The sequence below is a fragment of the Monodon monoceros genome, unplaced genomic scaffold (genome assembly GCF_005190385.1).
Source record: "Monodon monoceros isolate NGI ecotype Baffin Bay Population unplaced genomic scaffold, NGI_Narwhal_1 Super_Scaffold_16, whole genome shotgun sequence".
NCBI classification, from domain to species: domain Eukaryota; kingdom Metazoa; phylum Chordata; class Mammalia; order Artiodactyla; family Monodontidae; genus Monodon; species Monodon monoceros.
The window spans coordinates 47,723,664-47,748,047 of record NW_021703772.1 but is presented as its reverse complement, the minus strand read 5'-3'; the positions used below and the strand labels follow the sequence as shown (position 1 = coordinate 47,748,047).

Genomic DNA, 24,384 nt, shown 5'->3' with positions numbered 1-24,384 from the left:
CCCGCTGCAGAGCACAGGCCCCAGACGCACAGGCTCAGCAGCCACAGCCCACGGGCCCAGCCGCTCTGCAGCACGTGGGATCCGCCCAGACTGGGGCACGAACCCGCGTCCCCTGCATCGGCAGGCAGACTCCCAACCACTGTGCCACCAGGGAAGCCCTGCTTTTCTATTTCTTGATCGAGGTTATTAGTCATATCTAGGGTTATCTTGGTAACTTATTACCAAGTTAATAACTTAATCTTATTATTATGTAGTGACCTTTATCCTGAGCCATGCTTTCTGTCTTAAATTCAATTTGCCTGATGTTACTATAGTTGTATCAGCTTTCAATCTTAGAGTCTTTAAGAGCTACAATGTTTAATTGTAGCTCTTACAAATACTTGACTTTGGATTTTGCTTTATTTTATTCAGTATTAGAATTACTGATTTTTAACTGAATTTAAACCATTTACATTTATGTTAATGACAGATCTTTGGAAGATTTTTACTGCCTTATTTTTGCTTTCAGTTTGTTCTCCTTTTAAATATATATATGTATATATATATTTAATTTTTCCTTTCTTCCTCTCTTTTAGAATATTAAGTGTATTTTTTAATTCAGCTTTCCTTCTACTGTTTTGGACATTTTTTACTATATGTATATTTCTTTTGACAATTACCCTTAAATTTTAACATGTATACTTAAAGTAAAAGTCAAAGTTAGAATAATTTACTTCTACTCACTATCTCGTATCATATTTAATAATTTATCTGGTAAAAAATTAAATTACTTTTCTATTTTATAGAAATTATGTTTCTATTTTTCTATTAAATCACTATTCTATTTTTCAAGTTTTATTTATATTTTTTCACACGTTAACCATTTTATTGTTGTTCATCATTCCTTTTTGCATTTCATACTTTATAGAATCACCTTCATTTTCCTAAAATACATCCATTCTTTAGAAATGTCACTAATGAATGTATTTTGGGAGTAAAGTCTCAGATTTTATTTAATAAAACTGTATTTTATCCATGTTATGGGATATAATTATGGCTGGATATACCAGTTCTCAGGGACAGTTCTTTTTTTCTTACCACTTTAAAAATATTGTTTTACTTAAATGATCTGCTTTCTGTTCTACTTAATTCCTATGTAAGTGGTCCTTCCTCCCACATCGCCCTCCCCTACCTTCTCACCCCTGCCACACACACACCACAGGCTGCTTTTAAGATCTTTCATCTGCTTTACTTTAGTATCACTATGATGAGCAGTTCTGGCCAAGTCTCAGCTGTTTTTCTCTCCTATGTTGCTTCTCCTCATTTTCTTTATTCTTTTCTTCTGAAACTCCAGTTATATACGTGTGTGTGTGTGTGTATACTTCTACATTGTCTAAAAACCACATTTTCCATTTCTCTCTCTTGCATTCTGGTTAATTTCTTTGAGGTTGTCTTCCATTTCACCAATTCTCTCTTCAGTTGTATCTATTTTACTATTATATAAATTTAATGCACTTTTAAATTTGTTTGATTAAACATATATATATAATATATATTATAAAATGTCTCATTATTATTCAGATTTGATTGGACTTCTTTGATAGGTTCCATTCCTGTGATTTCCAATTGCTACTTTATTTATTTAAACATATAAAATGCACATATTTTATATTCTATATTTGATAATTCCAATATCTGAAATATTTGTGATCTAATTTTAATGCTTTTTTTTCCCTGATAACTGGCATGTTGGTTTGTTTCTTCATATTTGTCTGTGTGTGAGTGGCAGGGATGTGTTGTTATATGTTGGCTTGTTTTTGACAGAAATACATCATTTTTGACAGAATTCCATACTTTGATAGGATGTATTACTATGTAGAAACTCAAACTGAACACGTTAAATATGTACAGTTTTGCAAATATCAATTATACTTCAATAAATCTGTTAAGTTTTCTTCATATGCTACTGCTAGGCATCTGGGAGAGTGATAAAAACAGGTTCATTTTAAATTTCTCATTTGGAGTTTTATGGACCATACAGTGAATTTGAACCTCAAAGTCACGTAAGAGATAATATATGGTTATGAATTCTTCAGAGATATTTTTCTTTTCTGCTGTTCTTCCTCTATCCACAGCTGATGCCAAGGCATAATTTGTTTGTGCTGCTACCTCTGTGGCATGATTTTTTTAAGACAGCTCTTTCACCGAGGGTGTAGTTTTGTGGGATAAAGTATATTTTCACAAGCTCTAAGATTTTATTTCCCATCTGGTTTGAGCCTGATATATGGTTTTAAGTCCCCTGGTTATCCATTAAGTTTGCAGTTATGGCCAGTGGGTACAGGGCAGGCATCAGCTTCATCATTTGCTTACAATTCCATATGTGTGTTCCCCCCAATTTTTTACTCTCAAAGATTTCTCTTACCTCCTTGAAACCTTAGCTGTTTTTAAGAGGATGGTTTTAATATTTTATATAGAATTCTAGGAAAATGTTTTTAGAATATTTACTCCAGAATATTAATGAAACCACAGAAGAGTTTGTTTTTTATTTTGCTTTTAAAATTATATTATCTTCACACTTAATTTCTCAGGTCTATGAATTCTTAATTTCAGGTACTGCTTCTCCAAATCTGAACACACACAAAAAAACATATCTACACAAAGTCAAAAAGGTTCATAGGATTTAAGTAAGACTTTTTTATGCATCACTGGTACCTATTGGTTACTCATTTATTGAGAGAAACACGAGTTACCACTTAAACTTGACTGAACAGGCTCTAATTACTAACACTACTTTCTGTAACCAGGACATTCTTTCTGTCTACAATTTTTATTCATTTGTGTATTTGCATAATTATCAAAACACCAAATCCAGTGTGAAGGTGTTGTGCATAAAAACTTTCTATGTCATCTGTATCCAGAATCTTTACTAAAATCCAGTAATGAAATCTAGCTAGATTACATACAAAGCGAGTGAGATGATGTTTGAGTGAGAAGAGATTAATGGCCAACAAATCAATGAATAAATGTTGAGGAAACATATTAATTATGTAGTATTCTCCAAAAATAAATGCTGGAGATATAGTGAGAAATTTACATCATAATCAGGGAGACAGAAGAGTAAACCTTTAATTACAGTATAGCATAATGAGTTTTATAATAGAAATGGGTAGAATGCTTTAGGACCACTAGAGAAGAAGATTTACTTAGTTTCAAGGAAGGCTTTCTAGAAGAGTTAACACAAGCTGACTGAGACCTAAAAGATAAGTTAAAAGAGGGCATAGGGGGCTTCCCTGGTGGTGCAGTGGTTGAGAGTCCACCTGCCGATGCAGGGGACACGGGTTTGTGCCCCGGTCCGGGAAGATCGCACATGCCGGGGAGCGGCTACGCCTGTGAGCCGTGGCTGCTGAGCCTGTGCATCCGGAGCCTGTGCTCCGCAACCGGAGAGGCCACAATAGTGAGAGGCCCACGTACCACCAAAAAAAAAAAAGAGGGCATAGGGTGCTCCAGACAGAGGAAATGACAAAAACAAGGGCCCAGAGGCATGGAAAAGATGATACATTTAGGAAATAAGTTATTTTGTGCCTCTGATCCATAGAATACACATGGAAGACTAGCCAGAGAAGACACTAGAGAGGTAGATAAGAACATCAGATTGTATGGTATATTTTATGCTTTGCAAAGAAATTTAGACTTCATTGTCGAGAGTCTCTGGAGGCTTTTAAACAAGACTGTGACAACAGAGAATAAAGAACTATTAGAGGATATTATCATTTTACAAGTTGTTGGGGAAGGATGCAAACTAATTATTTTCTTTTTCTGGTAAATAGGACCTCGGGCTCCTGCCACAGTCCAGGGTATTTTCCCTTCTTCTGTTTTCTCAAATACGTAAGTATCTAAGAAAATTAATGTATAATGATAAATTAATATTCTAATAAGTACGTGGGTCATATTAAAAAGCAAATAATTACGTGGGATCCTCCATTCTTGTACTTCTACTTAGATTTAGTGAAACGTTTGTCTTTTGCAAATTCTCCTCACTAAGCTTAAATTGTAAAGTAGACAAAGTTAATGTTCTTCCTTTTCCTTATTTCCTTACCCCACTGTGGTTCTACACTTACCCTATATTCAGAGTCTTCATGCCACTTTCAAGTATATCCAACCATGTCTTCTCCTCTTCAGGTAGCTTTCCAGGATCTGGACTTGTCTCTTTGCCTTTCTCCCCTTTGAAACATTTACCATTCCTTAAACCTTTTGAGATTACTGGTTTCCTAAGGACAGGTTAGTTTAGATTAGTTTTACTTTTAAAATTTTTAATTAGTCATTCCTAACCTAAAGTGTATTTGCCATATAATCCAAAATAATAATCTCTAATGATGGAACTTGCAAGTCTCTGGAGAAGAAATTTGGGGAGCCTGAGGGATTTTTATTCCTCAAACTGGTGGCAGCCTATTTCTGTTGGAGTCTATATATGGCTTTCTCAACTTTAGAGACTATCATTTTAGACCCAACACTGTTGCCTTTTTTAAAAAAATCAATAACTCAACTGAGGTCCAGGAAAGACTTTACAAACCCCAAATTTCTATGAAAATGGTTGGATAGAGTTAAGTGGTATATGATGGTAAATGCTGTTGACATATTCAGGCCAAGCTTTCTTGGAGGAATGATCTTGACTTTAGGACTGATGAACCTCAGTTTAACTGACTTACTGAGAGTTCATAGGATACATAGCACTATAATAGATGCAGAAAGAAGGAAACTGGACTAGTCCGGTTTAAAGAAATAGAACAAGGTGGAAGAATGGTGATCATTTGTACAAAATGGCCATTTTTATTTTAGTTATTTAATAAATGTTTATTAAATATAAATACCTGCCTCTTTATAGAAGTGGTTAGAGGAAGATCATCATAAAGTCTTGAGTGCTGCCTCTTTATTCTCCACCCAACATTACAGAACTACAGAGTCATTTGGATCTTCCATAGCAAATACTTTGGATACTTTTTCATTAAAAATCTTAGCTCGGTAAGATGAGTAACTCTGTGTATTACCTGGAGATTCTTCACCACGCCCTCCCAAACTGACAGGGAAAAATACTTTTAGTTGCAGCCAGCCAGCCTAACATCCTGTCAGAATACAAACAAAACACAGCTAACAATAGTTTCTGGTCTGACTCTGCCCATCATACACATTCACATTCTTCTCATTCTGGTTTAATTCCAGATTTCATAAGACTTTACTGTGGAATCATTACATGTATTCTATCATCCACCCTATCTCTCCCTCCCTTTCGTCTATTGATTAGTTCTGTTTTTTCTAATGTTAATACAAAAGACAGAAACATTTGTAAAATAGACATGGAAATTCAAGACCAAGAGAATGAAGACAAAGCAAGTATGATAGCAGTGGGTATAAACAGTTTCAACAATTACGCATTACACTTACATAATGAATATATTATTGGGATGGAAGATGTAGGAAGTAACAGTGATGAAGACAGTAAGTCTGCCTGCTACTTGCATACTGTGGTCAGAAATTTATAGTTTACTTATTGGGCAATACTCTGATGTTTTGGAAGGGGAATGATATGGTCAAATTAGCATACATGATGGATAACTCCAACAGAAATATATAAGAAAAATTGATGGCAAGAAACTAGGAACCAGTTGTATAAGTCCATTAGTGGCCTGCACAAAGGCTTCATTTTGTGTTAGAGTGAGTAGGCCCAAATCCAAACGATTTTAAATGGGAATTTATTTATGTTCAAAGCATAATGCTAGATATTGGGCAGATACCACAAGGAAGAAACCTATGCCACTGTGATTGTGAGCTGTTCTTTTTCAAAGATACCCTGTTGGTGAGAAAGAGGATGGAAATAGGACAAGTTAAAACACCACAAAGCTCACTGTTCTTACCTAGATCATCTATTTTTCTTGAGTAAACACTCTCTGGAATGCTGAAAGCCTTTGGTTAATTTTCAGAGTTCTGAAAACTGAAAAAAATTGACTATGAAAACCATTTACTATAAAATAATGAAAAAAATTTGTTAGTTTACCTATTGCTTTTAAGAAGGAGTAAATTTTCAGAGCTCTTTACTCTGCCATTTTCACTGATGTCAACCTTTATCTGGTTATCACAGTTGTTTTTTAGTGGTCTTCTTTGAAGTTTTCTCAGTTATTTGATTATTTTTATTCTTAGTTCTTTTCTCTTTGTTTGGATATTTCTGCATGCCTTTGAGGAAGAAAGTCTGTTGGAGTCAGGTACAGGTATCAGTTAATACAGTGGACTCCTTGAGTTCCATTTGGTGCCTACAGTATAATGTGAAGAGAATGGAAAAATGAATCTGGGAGAGTTAGGTTGCAGAATATCAAAAAGAAAAAAAAAAAAACCTGTGCTTAGGTTGACCTAAGAAAACAGATCCTGAAAAAATAAAGGAGGCCAAAAGATAAAAACATGTCACTGACATTACCTTTCAGGCTCCAGGTTCCATATTGCAAAAAGTACTAGTCTGAGTATGGACTGTTGCTACAAAGCCCATGTCTGAGCTGAAACCAGGGAGGTTTTCATTTTCTGCCAAGATATAGGATATAATTCTCTGTCTTGCTCTTTCTCGTAACTGAATTTTAGACTTTGGGAAATTTTTAATTTTATTTATTTTATTTGTTTATTAAAAATTTTTTTTTATATTGGAGTATAGTGGATTTACAGTGTTAGTTTCAGGTGTACAGCAAAGTGATTCAGTTATACATATACATATATCTATTCTTTTTCAGATTTTTTTCCCATATAGGTTATTAGAGAATACTGAGTTGAGTTCCCTGTCCTATACAGTAGGTCCTGTTAAGTATCTATTTTATATATAGTAGTGTGTATATATTAATCCCAAACTCTGAATTTATCCCTCCCACCCCATTTCCCCTTTGGTAACCAGAAGTTTGTTTTCAAAGTCTGTGAGTCTGTTTCTGTTCTGTAAATAAGTTCATTTCTATCATTTTTTAGACTCCACATATAAGTGATATCATATGATATTTGTCTTTGTCTGACTTCACTTGGTATGATAATCTCTAGGTTGATCCATGTTGTGGCATTATTTCATTCTTTTTTGTGGCTGAGTAATATCCCATTGTATATATGTACCACATCTTCTTTATCCATTCCTCTGTCAATGGACATTTAGGTTGCTTCTATGTCTTGGCTACTGTAAATAGTGCTGCAATGAACATTGGGGTGCATGTATCTTTTTGAAGTATGGTTTTCTCTGGATACATGTCCAGGAGTGGGATTGCTAGATCATATGGTTGTTGTATTCTTAGTGTTTTAAGGAACCTCCATTGTTCTCCATAGTGGTTATACCAGTTTATATTCCCACCAACAGTGTAGGAGGGTTCCCTTTTTTCCACACCCTCTCCAGCATTTATTGTTTGTAGACATTTTTCTTTGGCTGTGCTGTATAGCTTGTGGGATTCTAGTTCCCCAACCAGGGATCAAACCCAGGTGCCCTGCAGTGGAACCGCAAACTCCTAACCACTGGAAAGCCAGGGAATTCCCTGTTTGTAGACTTTTTGATGATGGCCATTCTGACCAGTATAGGTGATACTGGATTGTAGTTTTGATTTGCATTTCTCTAATAATTAGCAAAAATGTTGAACATCTTTTCATGTGCCTCTTGGCCATCTGTATTTCTTCTTTGGAGAAATGTCTGTTTAGATCTTCTGCCCATTTTTTCATCGGGTTATTTGTTTTTTTAATAATGAGCTGCATGAGATGTTTATATATTTTGGAGATTAATCCTTTGTCCGTTGATTCATTTGCAAATAATTTCTCCCATTCTGAGGGCTGTCTTTTCGTGTTGTTTATAGTTTCCTTTGCTTTGCAAAAGCTTTTAAGATGCATTAGGTCCCATTTGTTTATTTTTGTTTCCATTACTCTTGGAGGTGAGTCAAAAAAGATCTTGCTGTGATTTATCAAAGAGTGTTCTTTCTATGTTTTACTCTAAGAGTTTTATAATGTCCCATCTTACATTTAGGTCTTTAATCCATTTTGAGTTTATTTTTGTGAATGTTGTTAGGGAGTTTTCTAATTTTATTCTTTTACATGTAGCTGTCCAGTTTTACCAGCACCACTTATTGAAGAGACTTTTCCATGTATATCCTTGCCTCCTTTGTCATAGATTAGGTGACCATATATACATGGGTTTATCTGTGGGCTTTCTATCCTGTTCCATTGATCTATATTTCTGTTTTTGTGCCAGTACCATTCTGTCTTGATTACTGTAGCTTTGTAGTATTGTCTGAAGTCAGGAAGTCTGATTCCTTCAGCTCCATTTTTTTCCCTCAAGACCACTTTGGCTATTTGGGGTCTTTTATGTCTCCACACAAATTTTAAGGTTTTTTGTTCTAGTTCTGTAAAAAATGCCATTGGTACTTTGACAGGGATTGCATTGAATCTGTAGCTTGCTTTTTGTAGTATAGTCATTTTCACAATATTCTTCTAATCCAAGAACGTGGTATATCTCTCACCATCTGTGTCATCTTTGATTTCTTTCCTCAGTGTCTTATAGTTTTCTGAGTACAGGTCTTTTACCTCCTTAGGTAGGTTTATTCCTAGGTATTTTATTATTTTTGTTGCAATGGTGAATGGGATTGCTTCCTTAATTTATTTTTCTGATCTTTTGTTGTTAGTGTATAGGAATGCAAGAGATTTCTGTGCATTAATTTTGTATCCTGAAACTTTACCAAATTCATTGATTAGCTCTAGTAGTTTTCTGGTGGCATCTTTAGGATTATCTATGTATAGTATCATGTCATCTGCAAAGAGTGACAGTTTTACTACTTCTTTTCCAATTTGTATTCCTTTTATTTCTTTTTCTTCTCTGATTGCCATGGCTAGGACTTCCAAAACTATGTTGAATAATAGTGGCGAGAGTGGACATCCTTGTCTTGTTCCTGACCTTAGAGGAAATGCTGTCAGCTTTTCACCATTGAGAATGATGTTTGCTGTGGGTTTGTCATATATGACCTTTATTATGTTGAGGTAGGTTCCCTCTATGCCCACTATATGGAGAGTTTTTATCATAAATGGGTGTTGAGTTTTTCAGAAGCTTTTTCTGCATCTATTGAGATGATCATATGGTTTTTATTCTTCAATTTTTAATATGGCGTATTACATTGTTTTGCATGTATTGAAGAATCCTTGCATCCCTGGGATAAATCCAACTTGATCATGGTGTATGATCCTTTTAATGTGTTGTTGGATTCTGTTTGCTAGTATTTTGTTGAATATTTTTGCATCTATAATCATCAGTGATATTGGTCTGTAATTTCCTTTTTTTGTGATATCTTTGTCTGCTTTTCATATCAGGGTGATGGTGGCCTTGTAGAATGAGTTTGGGAATTTTCTTTCCTCCGCAGTTTTCTGGAAGAGTTTGAGAAGGATTTGTTTTAGCTCTTCTCTAAATGTTTGAAAGAATTGGCCTGTGAAGCCATCTGGTCCTGGGCTTTTGTTTGTTGGAAGATTTTTAATCACAGTTTCAATTTCATGACTTGTGATTGGTCTGTTCATATTTTCTATTTCTTCCTGGTTCAGTCTTGGAAGGTTATACCTTTCTAAGAGTTTGTCCATTTCTTCCAGGTTGTCCATTTTATTGGCATAGAGTTGCTTGTAGTAGTCTCTTATGATGCTTTCTATTTCTGCAATATCTGTTGTAACTTGTCCTTTTTCATTTCTAATTTTATTGATTTGAGTTCTCTCCCTCTTTTACTTGATGAGTTTGGCTAAAGGTTCACCAATTTTGTTTATCTTCTCAAAGGACCAACTTTTAGTTTTATTGATCTTGCTACTGTTTTCTTTTTCTCTGTTTCATTTGTTTCTGTTCTGATCTTTATGAATTCTTTACTTCTATGAACTTTGGGTTTTCTTTGTTCTTTTTTCTCTACTTTCAATAGGTGTAAGGTTAGATTGTTTATTTGAGACTTTTGTTTCTTGAGATAGGATTGTATTGCTATAAACTTCCTTCTCAGAACTGCTTTTGCTGCATTCCATAGGTTTTGGATCCTGTTTTCATTGTTATTTTCTCTAGGTATTTTTTGATTTCTTCAGTGATCTCTTGGTTATTTAGTAACGTATTGTTTATCCTCCATGTGTTTGTGTTTTTTACATTTTTTTCCCTGTAAAAGATTTCTAATCTCATAGTGTTGTGGTTGGAAAAGGTGCTTGATATGGTTTCAATTTTCTTAAATTTACCGAGGCTTGATTTGTGACCCAAAATGTGATCTATCCTGGAGAATGTCCCGTGTGCACTTGAGCAGAAAGTGTTATCTGCTGGTTTTGGATGGAATGTCCTATAAATATCAATTCAATCTATCTGGTCTAGTGTGTCATTTAAAGCTTGTGTATCCTTATTAATTCTCTGGATGATCTGTCCATTGGTGTAAGTGAGGTGTCAAAGTCCCTCACTATTATTGTGTTACTGTCCATTTCCTCTTTTATAGCTGTTAGCATTTGCCTTATGTATTGAGGTGATCCTATGTTGGGTGCATATATATTTATAATTGTTATATTTTCTTGGATTGATCCCTTAATCATTATGTAGTGTCCTTCCTTGTATCTTGTAACATTCTTTATTTTAAAGTCTATTTTACCTGCTTTCTTTTGATTTACATTTGCATGGAATATCTTTTTCCATCCCCTTATTTTCAGTTTGTATGTGTCCCTTGGTCTGAAGTGGGTCTCTTGTAAACAGCATATATATGGGTCTTGTTTTTGTATCCATTCAGTGAGCCTGCGTCTTTTGTTTGGAGCATTTAATCCATTCACTTTTAAGGTAATTATTGATATGTATGTTCCTATTACCATTTTCTTAATTGTTTTGGGTTTGTTTTTTTAGGTCCTTTTCTTCTCTTATGTTTCCCACTTAGAGCTAAGTTCCTTTAGCATTTGTTGTAGAGCTGGTTTGGTGCTGCTGAATTTTCTTAGCTTTTGCTTGTCTGTAAAGCTTTTGATTTCTCTTTCAAATCTGAATGAGATCCTTGCCGGGTAGAGTAATCTTGGTTTAGGTTCTTCCCTTTCATCACTTTAAATATATCATGCCATGCCCTTCTGGCTTGTAGAGTTTCTGCTGAGAAATCAGCTGTTAACCTTATGGGAGTTCCCTTGTATTTTATTTGTCATTTTTCCTTTGTTGCTTTTAATAGTTTTTGTCTTTAATTTTTGTCAGTTTGATCAATATGTTTCTTGATGTGTTTCTCCTTGGGTTTATCCTGCCTGATACTCTCTGCACTTCCTGGACTTGGGTGGCTTTTTTCTTTCCCATGTTAGGGAAATTTTCAACTTTAATCTCTTCAAATGTCTTCTCTGGTCCTTTCTCTCTCTCTTCTCCTTCTGGGACCCCTATAATGTGAATGTTGTTGCATTTAATATTGTCCCAGAGGTCTCTTAGGCTATCTTCATTTCTTTTCTTTCTTTTTCCTTTATTCTGTTCTGTGGCAGTGAATTACACCATTCTGTCTTCCAGGTAACTTATCTGTTCTTCTGCCTCAGTTATTCTGCTATTCATTCATTCTAGTGTATTTTTCAATTATTGTATTGTTCATCTCTGTTCTTTAATTCTTCTAGTTGTTTGTTCTTTCATTCTTCTAGGTCTTCATTAAACATTTCTTGCATCTTCTGGATCTTTGCCTCCATTCTTTTTCTGAGGTCCTGGATCATCTTCACTATTGTTATTCTGAATTCTTTTTCTGAAAGGTTGCCTATCTCCACTTCATTTAGTTGTTTTTCTGGGGTTTTATCTTTTTCCTTCATCTAGTACATAGTCCTCTGCCTTTTCATTTTGTCTGTCTTTCTGTGAATGTGGTTTTTGTTCCACAGGCTGCAGGATTGTAGTTCTTCTTGCTTCTGCTGTCTGCCCTCTGGTGGATAAGAGGCTTGTGCAAGCTTCCTGATGGGAGGGACTGGTGGTGGGTAGAGCTGGGTGTTGCTCTGTTGGGAAGAGCTCAGTAGAACTTTAATCGGCTTGTCTGCTGATGGGTGGGGCTGGCTTCCCTCCATGTTGGTTGTTTGGCCTAAGGTGACCCAGCTCTGGAGTCTACCTGGCTCTTTGGTGGGGCTCATGGCAGACTCTGGAAGGGCTCACACCAAGGAGTACTTCCCAGAACTTCTGCTGCCAGTGTCCTTGTCCCTGTGGTGAGCCACAGCCATCCCCGCCCCCACCTCTACAGGAGACCCTCCAACACTAGCAGGTTGGTCTGGTTCAGTCTCCTATGGGGTCACTGCTCCTTTACCTGGGTCCTGATGTACACGCTACTTTGTCTGTGCCCTCTAAGAGTGGAGTCTCTGTTTCCCCAAATCCTGTTGAAGTCCTGCAATCAAATCCCACTAGCCTTCAAAGTCTGATTCTCTGGGAATTCCTCCTCCTGTTGCCAGACCCCCAGGTTGGGAAGCCTGCTATGGGGTTCAGAACCTTCACTCCAGCTGGTGGACTTCTGTGGTTTAAGTGTTCTCCAGTTTGTGAGTCACCCACCCAGTGGCTATGGGATTTGATTTTATTGTGATTGTGCAACTCCTACCATCTCATTGCAGCTTCTCCTTTGTCTTTCGATGTGGGGTATCTTTTTTGGTTAGTTCTAGTGTCTTGTTGATGATTGTTCAGCAGTTAGTTGTGATTCCGGTGCTCTCGCAAGAGGGAGTTGAGAGCACATCCTTCCACTCCGCCATCTTGAACCAATCTCCAATACCTGTCTCTAGGTATTTTTTTATTTCCTGTTTGATTTCTTCAGTGATCCCTTGGTCCTTTAGTAACATATTTTTTAGCTTCTACTTGCTTGTGATTTTTATAATTTTTTTTTCTTGTAGTCAATTTCTAATCTCATAGAGTTATAGTTGGAAAAGATGCTTGATATGGTTTCAATTTTCTTAAATTTAGCAAGGCTCACTTTGTGGCCCCACATATTGCCTATCCTGCAGAATGTTCTATATGCACTTAAGAAGAATGTGTATTCTGCTGCTTTTGGATGGAATGTCCTATAAATATCAATTAAGTCTATCTGGTTTAATGTGTCATTTAAAGCCTGTGTTTCCTTATTGATTTTCTCTCTGGATGAACTGTCCACTGATGAAAGTGGAGTGTGAAAGTCCCCCACTGTTATTGTGTTACTTATGATTTCTGTTTTCTGAAGTTGGCTATTGCTTTAATTCTGATTTTAAACATCTGAATACTGCCCAGCTAAGAAATTCCACTTCTAAGAATTTATTTTAAAAAAATGAGAGATGTGCAGAAATGCATATATAAAGGTGTTCATTGAAACATTTGTGTTAATAAAGATTAGGCAAAAGCATAAATGCCCAATAATAAAGAATTGGTTAAATACTTTGATATAGTCATTTTATGGAAAGTGCTTTGGTTATTAAATATGGCTGTATTTTTATCTCTCTATATACCTGTATTTTCTCATTTTTATCTACCACAAATATTTTGTAGTTATATAACTTAATTGAAAAGTTTTAAAATCTGCCCAGCTCAATGCTTTGTCCAAAATTATGTTCCTTACTTGTTTTTATTATGCTTTTTTTCCAATTTGACTTTATAACTGAATAGCCAAAGTTCAGTATATGTAGACTCTAAGTTTTAATTTTTCAACTTTAGCCTTTACATCTTCTGGTTTTATGTAGTTTAGCTTAACTTCAGCACCTGACACTGAGCTGCTATAGAACAGCACACAAGCCAATGGAAAGCTGTCATTTTCATTTTGAACACTGTCTGTCTCCTGCACGCTCATATCTGAGGCCTGTACATTCTAATTAAGTATCAAGAAGGACAAGCACAACCATAAACTCAAATAACTAGGAAATATTTGAAGATGTAATCAGTTGAAACATTCCTTTTTTCATCTAGACCTGACTGCATCCTAACTCAGAGTAGGAATTTTGGTATGGTTTTGCCAGGGTTGCAGCCTGTTGGCCTAAAAGCCAGAATGAATAGTATCTTTAGTATTTATAGCTCAAAAATTGTCTCTTTGAAAGGAAGACAAAGAGGTGCCTGATTACATCATAGCTATGTGTGCCTGTGTATGCACCTGTGTGCCCACAAGTGTGTGTGCATGTGTGTCTGAGAGAGGAGGGATGGGGGAGGGGACGGAATGGAGGAGAGGGAGAGGAGAGAGTGAGAAAGTGAGTGGGATTGTGTAAAGGGTTTCTGTTATCTTTGGCACTAGGTTAATTTGCCCTTTTAAAGTTCTTATAGACTCCAATCGTTCTTCCTAGTAGATGTTCTACTTTTAATTAATTGATGAGTTGTTCAATGTCTGACTCTCTTTCTAGCAGGTAAGAGACATGAGGGCAGGAACCATGTCTCCACCCACTCCCCTCTCTCTTCCCCTAGTTCCTACCATGGTGCTTTTTGCATATGTAGTGAGGATTTAATAAATATTAGTTGAATAAATGCATGTATGGGTCTTAAAAAAACCATATATAAATATATATATATATATATATATATTTTTTTTTTACCTTGTCTAACAGCTTCTGTGGCTGCTGTAGCTCCCCCCACCCCACAACTGCTCCTTAAAGCCATCTTTATAGCAGGAGAGGACCATTTCCTCAAACTGAAGGAGGTGCTTGTTGGCTACTTCTGCAGCGGGAGGGTTGGCCCACCCTCCATCTGATGTGAGCTTCAAAGGTGGGACCCACTCTTCAGCCCTGTTTTACGGCAGTTAGGATCGGTGTTTGCACCTCCCTTCCTAGCTGCCCCTATGCTCTAGATAGTTCTGTGACAAAAACCAAGCATGTGTTTCACAGTCTGCAGTAACACAGGGCTGTAGCCTTTTTAGGATGTCTCATTTGGATGCCAGTGTGACTGTGGGAACTCCAGCTCTCTCACAGACAAAGTACACATCCATCTTTAATTTGTGCTACATGCTAGGCTTTGCCTCATGAAAGCTTGGCGAAGGCAGGCATTTTTGTCTGTGTTGTTCACTGCTCTGTCTTCATCCTTAAGGACAGGGCTTGAATGCCCACTCTGGGCACTCAGTAACTGTTTGTGGAATGAGTGAATGAATGATGAAATATCCTTATAGCTGGTGAATGTCATCTTGTGTTTGATGTGGCATTTTGGCTATTGTTCACTCAGTTAACTTGAAATGTGTACTATTTATGAAGAGGGCAATCTTTTTCTCACCCCCCTATCCCCATTACATTTCTGATACTCTGCTGCATGATCCTTCTAAACTGGATGCCATTTCTCCCATTTTCCTTTACAGAACAGACCAAACCATTAATGTTGGCAATCATGTGCTATTGAGTATGTTGTTACCAAATTTCCAAATCTTTTTCTGATCAACCCACAGAATTTACAAATATAACAAATTCACTTTTTTTATTGGTAAAATGCTATACTTTCAGATCAATGTTTTCTGTAAGAATACTGATTTTTGCTGTGTGATTCAGAAATCAGAGGACAAATGGTGATAATATATGCTAAAATTAAAATTAGTCCACCTCCTTTTATATACAAGAACCTTGTCACTTCCCAGTTTGCTTTGTCTCTCAGGAAGCTCAGAGCTAAGAGTTATGCCCACCTATTCTTACCCTCAATTTTCTGACACAGGGATTTCATCTCTATTTCTGTTCATTACTTTATTCTTTTAAACATAAAAAAATATATATGCTATCATGCTTTGTCAAAAGTAACCTCAAATTCTTTTTGGTATTTGAAAAATTATAGTTAATGAGAAGAAAAATAATTATTCACAGGTGCTTTTCAAAGCCTGCCTTCCTTGATGCCATCAATGCCTGCCTCTCACTCACTAGATATCAATGCTTTTCATGAGCTGGATTTCTCCATCGTCACTGGCACTGGGAAATAAGCATGTTATGCTAGAACATTAGTGTGCAGCAGAAAGAGCCCTTGGTTTAGAGTCAGCAGAACTGGGTTCTTGTTACAACTCCACGTACTACTGGAGTGATCTTGGACAAGTCACTTAACCTCAGTTTCTCTTCTAAACATTGAGTATAAAGTCACGTGTTATACCAGCTACCTTGGGTTCTCATGATGTAAATGAGATAAGACGTGCCCATGTGTTTTGTAAATATTACAGTTGCCTACACATCTGTGTCCCCACAAGTCTGTACACTCCTTAAGATCAGGGACTACATCTTGTTCATATTTGTGTCCCTGGGGCTTGGCTTGTTGAACTGAAGACACGGAGGGCACTGAATGTGGGTGATACTAATTTACTCGTTGTTTTCTTTCAGAAAAGTTCCACTGGAGTCTGTTCATTAATAAGCCTTCATTGGTCAGCAGATCTTAATTGAGTACCTTCTACATGCTTTCTACTACCCCTAGGTTATTTATTTACTTATTTAATCTTTTTTTTAATTGGAGTATAATTGCTTGACAGTGTGCTAGTTCCTGCTGTACAATGAAGTGAATCAGCTATATGTATACATATATCCACTCCCTCTTGGACCTCCCTCCCACCCACCACCCCTCCCAGCTATCTAGGTCATCACAGAGCATTGAGCTGAGCTCCCTGTGCTCTACAGCAGGTTCCCACTAGCTATCTATTCTACACATGGTAGTATATTTATGTTAATCCTAATCTCCCAATTCATCCCATCCTCCCCTTCCTGCCATGTCCACACCTGCTTTCTCTATGTCTTCATCTCTATCCCTGCGCTGCAAATAGGTTTCATCTGTACCATTTTTCTCAATTCCACATAATGCATTAATATGCAATATTTGTTCTTCTCTGACTTCACTCTGTATGACACACTCTAGGTTCATCCAAATCTCTACAAATGACCCAATTTTGTTCCTTTCTATAGTTGAGTAATATACCACTGTATGTATGTACTACATTTTCTTTATCCATTCATCTATCAATAGACATTTAGGTTGTTTCCATGTCCTGGTTATTGTAAATCATGCTGCTATGAACATTGGGGTACATGTCTCATTTTGAATCATGGTTTTCTCAGGGTTTATGCCCAGTAGTGGGATTGCTGGGTCATATGGTAGTTCTATTTTTAGTTTTTTAAGGAACCTCCATACTGTTCTCCATAGTGGCTGTATCAGTTTACATTCCCACCAACAGTGCAAGAGGGTTCCCTTTTCTTCACACCCTCTCCAGCATTTGTTGTAGATTTTTTGATGTCGTCCATTCTGGCTGGTGTGAGGTAATACCTCATTATAGTTTTGATTTGCATTTCTCTAATAATTGTGTTGTTGAGCAGCTTTCCATGTGCCTCCAGGCCATCTGTATGTCTTCTTTGGAGAAATGTCTATTTAGATCTTCTGCCCATTTTTGGATTTGGTTGTTTGGTTTTTTTTTGATATTGAGCTGCTTGAGCTGTTCGTATATTTTGGAGATTAATCCTTTGTTAGTTGTTTCATTTGCAAATATTTTCTCAGAATATTTCCCATTCTGAGGGTTGTCTTTTCATCCTGTTTATGGTTTCCTTTGCTGTGAAAAAGCTTTTAGGTTTAATTGGTCCCATTTGTTTATTTTTGTTTTTATTTCCATTACTGTAGGAAGTGGGTCAAAAAAGATCTTGCTGTGACTTATGTCAGTGTTTTTCCTATGTTTTCATCTAAGAGTTTTATAGTGTCCGGCCTTACATTTAGTTCTTTAATCCATTTTCAGTTTATTTTTGTGTATGGTGTTAGGTAGAGTTTGAATTTGATTCTTTTACATGTAGCTGTCCAGTTTTCCCAGCATCACTTATGGAAGATACTGTCTGTCTTCCATTGTATGTTCCTGCCTCCTTTGTCATAGATTAGGTGACCACAGGTGCATGGGTTTATTTCTGGGCTTTCTATCCTATTCCATTGATCTATATTTCTATTATTGTGCCTGTACTATACTGTCTTGATTACTGTACTTTGTAGTATAGTCTGAAATCAGGCATCCTGATTCCTCCAGCTCTGCATTTCCTTCTCAAGATTGCTTTACCTATTACGGGTCTTTTGTGTTTCCATACAAATTGTAAAAGTTTTTGTTCTAGTTCTGTGAAAGATGCCACGGGCAATTTGATAGGTCTTGCACTGACTCTGTAGATTGCCCTGGGTATGATAGTCATTTCCACAATATTGATTCTTCCAATCCAGGAACATGGTATATCGCTCCATCTGTTTGTGTCGTCTTTGATTCCTTTCATCAGTGTTTTATAGTTTTCTGAGTACAGGTTTTTTGCCTCCTTACTTAGGTTTATTTCCTTAGTTTCTCTTTCTGATCTTTCATTGTTAGTGTATAGGAGGTGCAAGAGATTTCTGTGCATTAATTTTGTATCATGCAACTTTACCAAATTCATTGATTAGCTCTAGTAGTAGCATCTTTTCTGGTAGCATCTTTAGGATTCTCTATATATAATATGTCACCTATAAAGAGTGACACTTTTACGTTGTCTTTTCCAGTTTGAATTCCTATTATTTTTCTTCTCTGAGTGCCACAGGTAGGACTTCCAAAACTATGTTGAATAATAGTGGTGAGAGTGGACATCCTTGTCTTATTCCTGATCTTAGATGAAATGCCTTCAGTTTTTCACCATTGGGAATGATGTTTTCTGTGGCTTTGTCATATATGACCTTTATTATGTTGAGGTAGTTTCCCTCTATGCCCACTTTATGGAGAGTTTTTATCATAAATCGGTGTTGAATTTTGTCAAAACCTTTTTCTGCATCTATTGAGATGATCATATGGTTTTTATTCTTCAATTTGTTAAAATGGTGTATCACATTGATTGTTTTGTGTATATTGAAGAATCCTTGCATCCCTGGGATAAATCCAACTTGATCATGGTGTAGGATCCTTTTAATGTGCTGTTGGATTCTGTTTGCTAGTACTCTGTTGAGGATTTTTTCATTCTATGTTCATCAGTAATATTGGTCTGTAATTTTCTTTGTGATATTTTTGTCTGGTTTTGGGTGACAGTGGCCTCATAGAATGAGTTTGGGAGTGTTCCTCCCTCTGCAATTTTTTGGAAGAGTTTGAGAAGAATTGGTGTTAGCTCTACGCTAAATGTTTGATAGAATTGGCCTGTGAAGCCATCTGGTCCTGGATTTTGTTTGTTGGAAGATTTTTAATCACAGTTTCAATTTCGTTACTTGTGATTGGTCTGTTTATATTTTCTAATTCTTCCTGGTTCAGTCTTGGAAAGTTGTACCTTTCCAAGAATTTGTCCATTTCTTGCAGGTTGTCCATTTTATTGGCATATAGTTGCCTGTAGCAGTCTCTTATGATCCTTTGTATTTCTGCAGTGGACGTTGTAATTTCTCCTTTTTCATTCCTAATTTTATTGAGTCCTCCCTTTTTTTCTTGATGAGTCTGGCTATAGGTTTTTCAATTTTGTTTATCTTCTCAAAGAACCAACTTCTAGTTTTTGATCTTTGCTATTGTTATCTTAATTTCTATTTCATTTATTTCTGCTCTGATTTTTATGATCTCATTCCTTTTACTGACTTTCAGTTGTCTTTGTTCTTCATTCTCTAGTTGCTTTAGGTGTAAGGTTAGATTGCTTATTTGAGATTGTTCTTGTTTCTCAAGGTGAGATTGAATTGCTGTCAACTTCCTTCTTAGAACTGCTTTTGCTGCATCCCATAGGTTTTGGGTTGTTGTGTCTTCATTGTTATTTGTTTCTATGTATTTTTTCTTTCCTCTTTGATTTCTTCAGTGATCTCTTGGTTGTTTAGTAGTGTACTATTTAGCCTCCATGTGTTTGTGTTTTTTACAGTTTTTTTCCTGTGATTTCTAATCTCATAGTATTGTGTTCAGAAAAGACACTTGATACAATTTCAATTTTCTTCAATTTTCCGAAGCTTCATTTGTGACCCAAGATGTGATCTGTCCTGGAGAATGTTCCATGTGCACTTGAGAAGAAAGTGTATTCTGTCCCTTTTGTGTGGAATGTCCTATAAATAGCAAGTCTATCTAGTCTGTTGTGTCATTTAAAGCTTGTGTTTCCTTATTTTCTGTCTGGCTGATCTGCCCATTGGTTTCAGTGGGAAACCAAAGTCCCCCACTATTATTGTGTTACTGTAAATTTCCCCTATTACAGCTGTTAGCATTTGCCTTGTATATTGAGGTGCTCCTATGTTGGGTGCATAAATATTTGATTGTTACATCTTCTTCTTGGATTGAACCACTTGATCATTATGTAGTGTCCTTCCTTATCTCTTGTAACAGTCTTTAAAGTCTATTTTTTCTGATATGAGTATTGCTCCTCCTGCTTTCTTTGATTTCCAATTGCATGGAATGGCTTTTTCCATCCCCTCACTTTCAGTCTGTATGTGTCCCTAGGTCTGAAGTGGGTCTCTTGTAGATAGCATAGATATGGGTCTTGTTTTTTTATCATTTGCCAGGCTGTGTGTTTTGGTTGGAGCATTTAATCCATTTACATTCAAGGTAATTATCAATACATATGTTCCTATTACCATTTTCTTAATTGTTTTGGGTTTGTTTCTGTAGGTCTTTTTCTTCTCTTGTGTTTCCCGCCTAGAGAAGTTCCTTTAGCATTTGTTGTAAAGCTGTTTTGGTGGTGCTGAATTTTCTTGTCTTGCTTGTCTGTAAAGTTTTTGATTTCTCTGTTGAATCTGAATGAGGTCCTTGTTGAGTAGAGTAATCTTGGTTGTAGGTTTTTCCCTTTCATCACTTTAAGTATTTCCTGCCACTCCCTTCTGGCTGGCAGAGTTTCTGCTGAAAAATTAGCTGATAACTTTATGGGTATTCCCTTGTATGTTATTTGTTGCTTTTCCCTTGCTGCTTTTAATGTTTTTTCTTTGAATTTAATTTTTGTTAGTTTGATTAATGTGTCTTGGTGTGTATCTCCTTGTATTTATTCTGTATGGGACTCTCTGTGCTTCCTGGACTTGGGTGCCTATTTCCCATGTTAGGGAAGTTTTCGACTATAATCTCTTCAAATATTTTCTCAGACCCTTTCTCTTTCTCTTCTTCTTCTGGAACCCCTATAATTCAAATGTTGGTGCATTTAATGTTGTCCTAGAGGTTTCTGAGACTGCCCTCATTTCTTCTCATTCTTTTTTCTTTATTCTGCTCCTCAGCAGTGATTTCCACCATTCTATCTTCTAGCTCACTTATTTGTTCTTCTGTTATTGATTCCTTCTAGTGTATTTTTTACTTCAGTTATTATGTTGTTCATCACTGTTTGTTTGTTCTTTAGTTCTTCTACATCCTTGTTAAACATTTTTTGTATTTTCTCGATTCGTACCTCCATTCTATTTCTGAGATTTTGGATCATCTTTACTGTCATTACTCTGAAATGTTTTTCAGGTAGCTTGCCTATTTCCTCTTCATTTATTTGGTCTTGTAGTTTTTTACCTTGCTCCTTCATCAGTAACATATTTTTTTGTCATCTCATTTTTTTTGATGGGTGGGGTTATGTTCTTCTCTTACTGGTTGTTTGGCCTGAGGCATCCAGCACTGGAGTTTGCAGGCAGTTGGGTAGAGCTGGGTCTTGGTAAGATGAGGACCTCCCAGAGAGCTCACAGCAATTAATATTCCTTGGGGTCTGAGGTTCTCTGTTAGTCCAGTGGTTTTGACTCAGTCCTCCCACCACAGGAGCTAAGGTCTGACCCCTGGCCTGGGAAACCAAGATCCTGCAAGCTGCGTGGCACAGCCAAAAAAAAAAATTGGCAACAAACAAAAAGGAGAACAACAACAAAGAATAAAAAATAAAATTAGAATAAAAAATACATTAGAAAAAATAAAAATATAAATGAAACAACAACAAGGCAAAACCAAACCACAACAGCAACCAAAAATTAAAAAGGGCCAGAAAAGACCTCGATGGGGGGTCAGGGATTAGGTGAGGGGGACAGGGCATAGGCTCAGGACTGGCATGCCGGAAAAGGCCTTGGGGGATTGAGGGACAGGGCCTAGGCTCAGCACAGCCAGGGGGCGAAGGTTTAGGCTTGGGACCCCAGGGTCTGGAGCCAATGGGAAAAATGCTGGCTGTGTTCCCTTCTGATCCCCCAAAAGTCTCTCCCCATCCCTGCCGATCCCCTCTCCATGTGTGGGCCCCTCTGAGCGTGGGAACTGCCCCCATACCCCAGCCTCTCAGGGGCACATGTCCTGTCTTGCCTCTACTTGCTATTTTCTTAATTTTGGGGGGTTTGTTTATGTAGGGTTTTTTTCTTCCCTTCCTCTTCTCTTCTCTTGTGATTTGATGACTACCTTTAGTGTTGGATTCCTTTTTCTTTTTTGTGTATGTATCTATTGTAGATACAGTTACCATGAGGTTTTGATAAAGAAGTCTATATATATATGCAAGGTTGTTTTAAGTTGCTGGTCTCAATTTCAAATGCATTTCCAATATATCATGCATTTATACTCTCCTCTTCTCACGATTGATGGTTTTGATATCATATTTGTGTGTGGATGATTTCCTACCTTTATTGTATGTTTGCCTATACTGGTGAGCTTTTCCATTCATACTTTTCTTGTTTTTAGCTGTGGCCTTTTGTTTTCCTCCTAGTGAAGCTCCTTCAGCATTTGGCATAAAGCTGGTTTGGTGGTGCTGAATTCTTTTAAATTTTGCTTGTCTGTAAAGCTTTTGATTTCTCTGTCAAATCTGAATGAAAGCCTTGCTGGTTTGAGTATTCTTGGTTGTACATTTTTCCCTTTCTTCACTTTACATATATCATACCACTCCCTTCTGGCCTGAATGTCTGTGTTTGTAGTCTCCATTCCGCATGCTGCAGGATTGTAGTTCTTGCTTCTGGTGTCTGCCCCCTGGTGGGTTAGGTCGGTTCAGGGGCTCATGCAGGCTTCTTGGCAGGAGGGACTGGTACCTGCCCACTTTGGGTGGAACTGGGTCATGTCCCTCTGGTAGACAGGCCTGTGTCAAGGAGCTCAGGAGGACTTTAACCAGCCTGTCTGTTGATGGGTGGGGCTGTGTTCCCATCCTGTTGGTTTTCTGGCCTGAGGCATCCCAGCACTTGAACCTGCAGGCTAATGGGTGGGGCCAGCTCTCAGTGCCAAAACGGTGACCTATGGGAGAGCTCATGCTGAGGAATTTTCCCAGGGGCCTCTGCCACCAGTGTTCTTGCCCCCCAGTGGGCCACAGCTGACCCCCAGTAGACACTCCAAGACCCGCAGATAGGTCTGGCCCAGGTTCCTACAGAGTCACTGCTTTGCCCTGGGTCCCTGTGCACATGAAACCTTGTGTGCACCCTCCAAGAGTGGAGTCTCTGTTTCCCCCAGTCCGATGGAGCTCCTGCACTCAAGACCTGCTAGCCTTCAAACCAAATGCTCTGGGGGCTCCTCCTCTTGGTGCCAAACCCCCAGGCTGGGGAACCTGATGTGTGACTCAGAACTCTCAGTCCTGTGGGAGAACCTCTGTGATTAAGTTTGTGGGTTGCCAACCTGGTGGGTATAGAATTTGATTATATTAAGAAAGCACCCCTTCTACCATCTTTTTGTGGCTTCTTCTTTGTCTTTGGATGTAGAATATCTTTTTTGATAGGTTCCAGTCTTTTCTGTCGATGGTTCTTCAGCCATTAGTTGTGTTTTTGGTGTTTTCATGAGAGAAGGTGAGCTCAAATCCTTCTACTCGGCCATCTTGCCACCCTTCTGAAGGAACTCATTTAACTGTATACATGTTCTTCTGAGATCTTGGGAGAACACAGTTGATGAGTAAGCTATCACTGATTTCAGTCCAAGTTTGTTTCCTCTGCGTGTGGTCTTCACAGGTCAGTGATGCTCACTGCTATTGGAGCAGGATCCCAGCTCTCATCACTGCACAACACAAACTCAGTGTCTAATTTTATAATGTAAAGTACAGGCCTAGAAAAAGTAAAAAAGGTATATCAATTTTCTCTTAAGAAAGCAGGAAGAAGATAAGCAAAGGACCTATGTTGTAATTTATGAAAATAAATATCTGAAATATACAAAAATAAATCAGAACTAAAGTCTTAGATCTTGTTTCATTAACTGTATGTTATTCTATATTTTTCATTGAGTTCTTTAATTTTTACAATTCAGAAAACTATGTTGTTTATTTCATTAGTATCATGATAAAAAATCTAATTAGAACACATGATAGAATATTGTCATACATAGAAAAGGGCTACATCTAAATTAGTATTTAATATGGCTAGAAATTTATGATTTTAACCTGTAGTTATTAGTCACCACTTAATTCCTTACTACTGTTTGATGAGAGTGTGGGTAGGACTATGGGATTTGAAAGGGTAAGTAAGGATTATCCAGAAGCTCTCATCAGATTGTCTTGCTACCTCATGCTGTCTTTTAGCAAACAGAAAGGACTAGCTCACTGTCTCCCTCCAAGTCTGTGGCCTTCCCCAGAGAACCTCAAAGCAGGAATGATTAACATGGGTCAGAATTGGAATTTTCAAATATTTTTTATGCAGCAGCCACAATTCTACTCCTCTGAGTAATAAAT

The 24,384-nt window shown here is 37.2% G+C and overlaps 1 protein-coding gene across 1 annotated transcript in view; it reads left to right on the top strand.

The window, feature by feature from the left end:
- Positions 1–24,384, top strand: part of FSIP2 (fibrous sheath interacting protein 2) — a 121,063-nt gene that overhangs the window by 51,163 nt on the left and 45,516 nt on the right. The window contains exon 12 of the mRNA XM_029224602.1: positions 3,807–3,864. Within this exon, the coding sequence (XP_029080435.1) occupies positions 3,807–3,864 (58 nt within the window). The remainder of the gene's footprint in view (positions 1–3,806; positions 3,865–24,384) is intronic.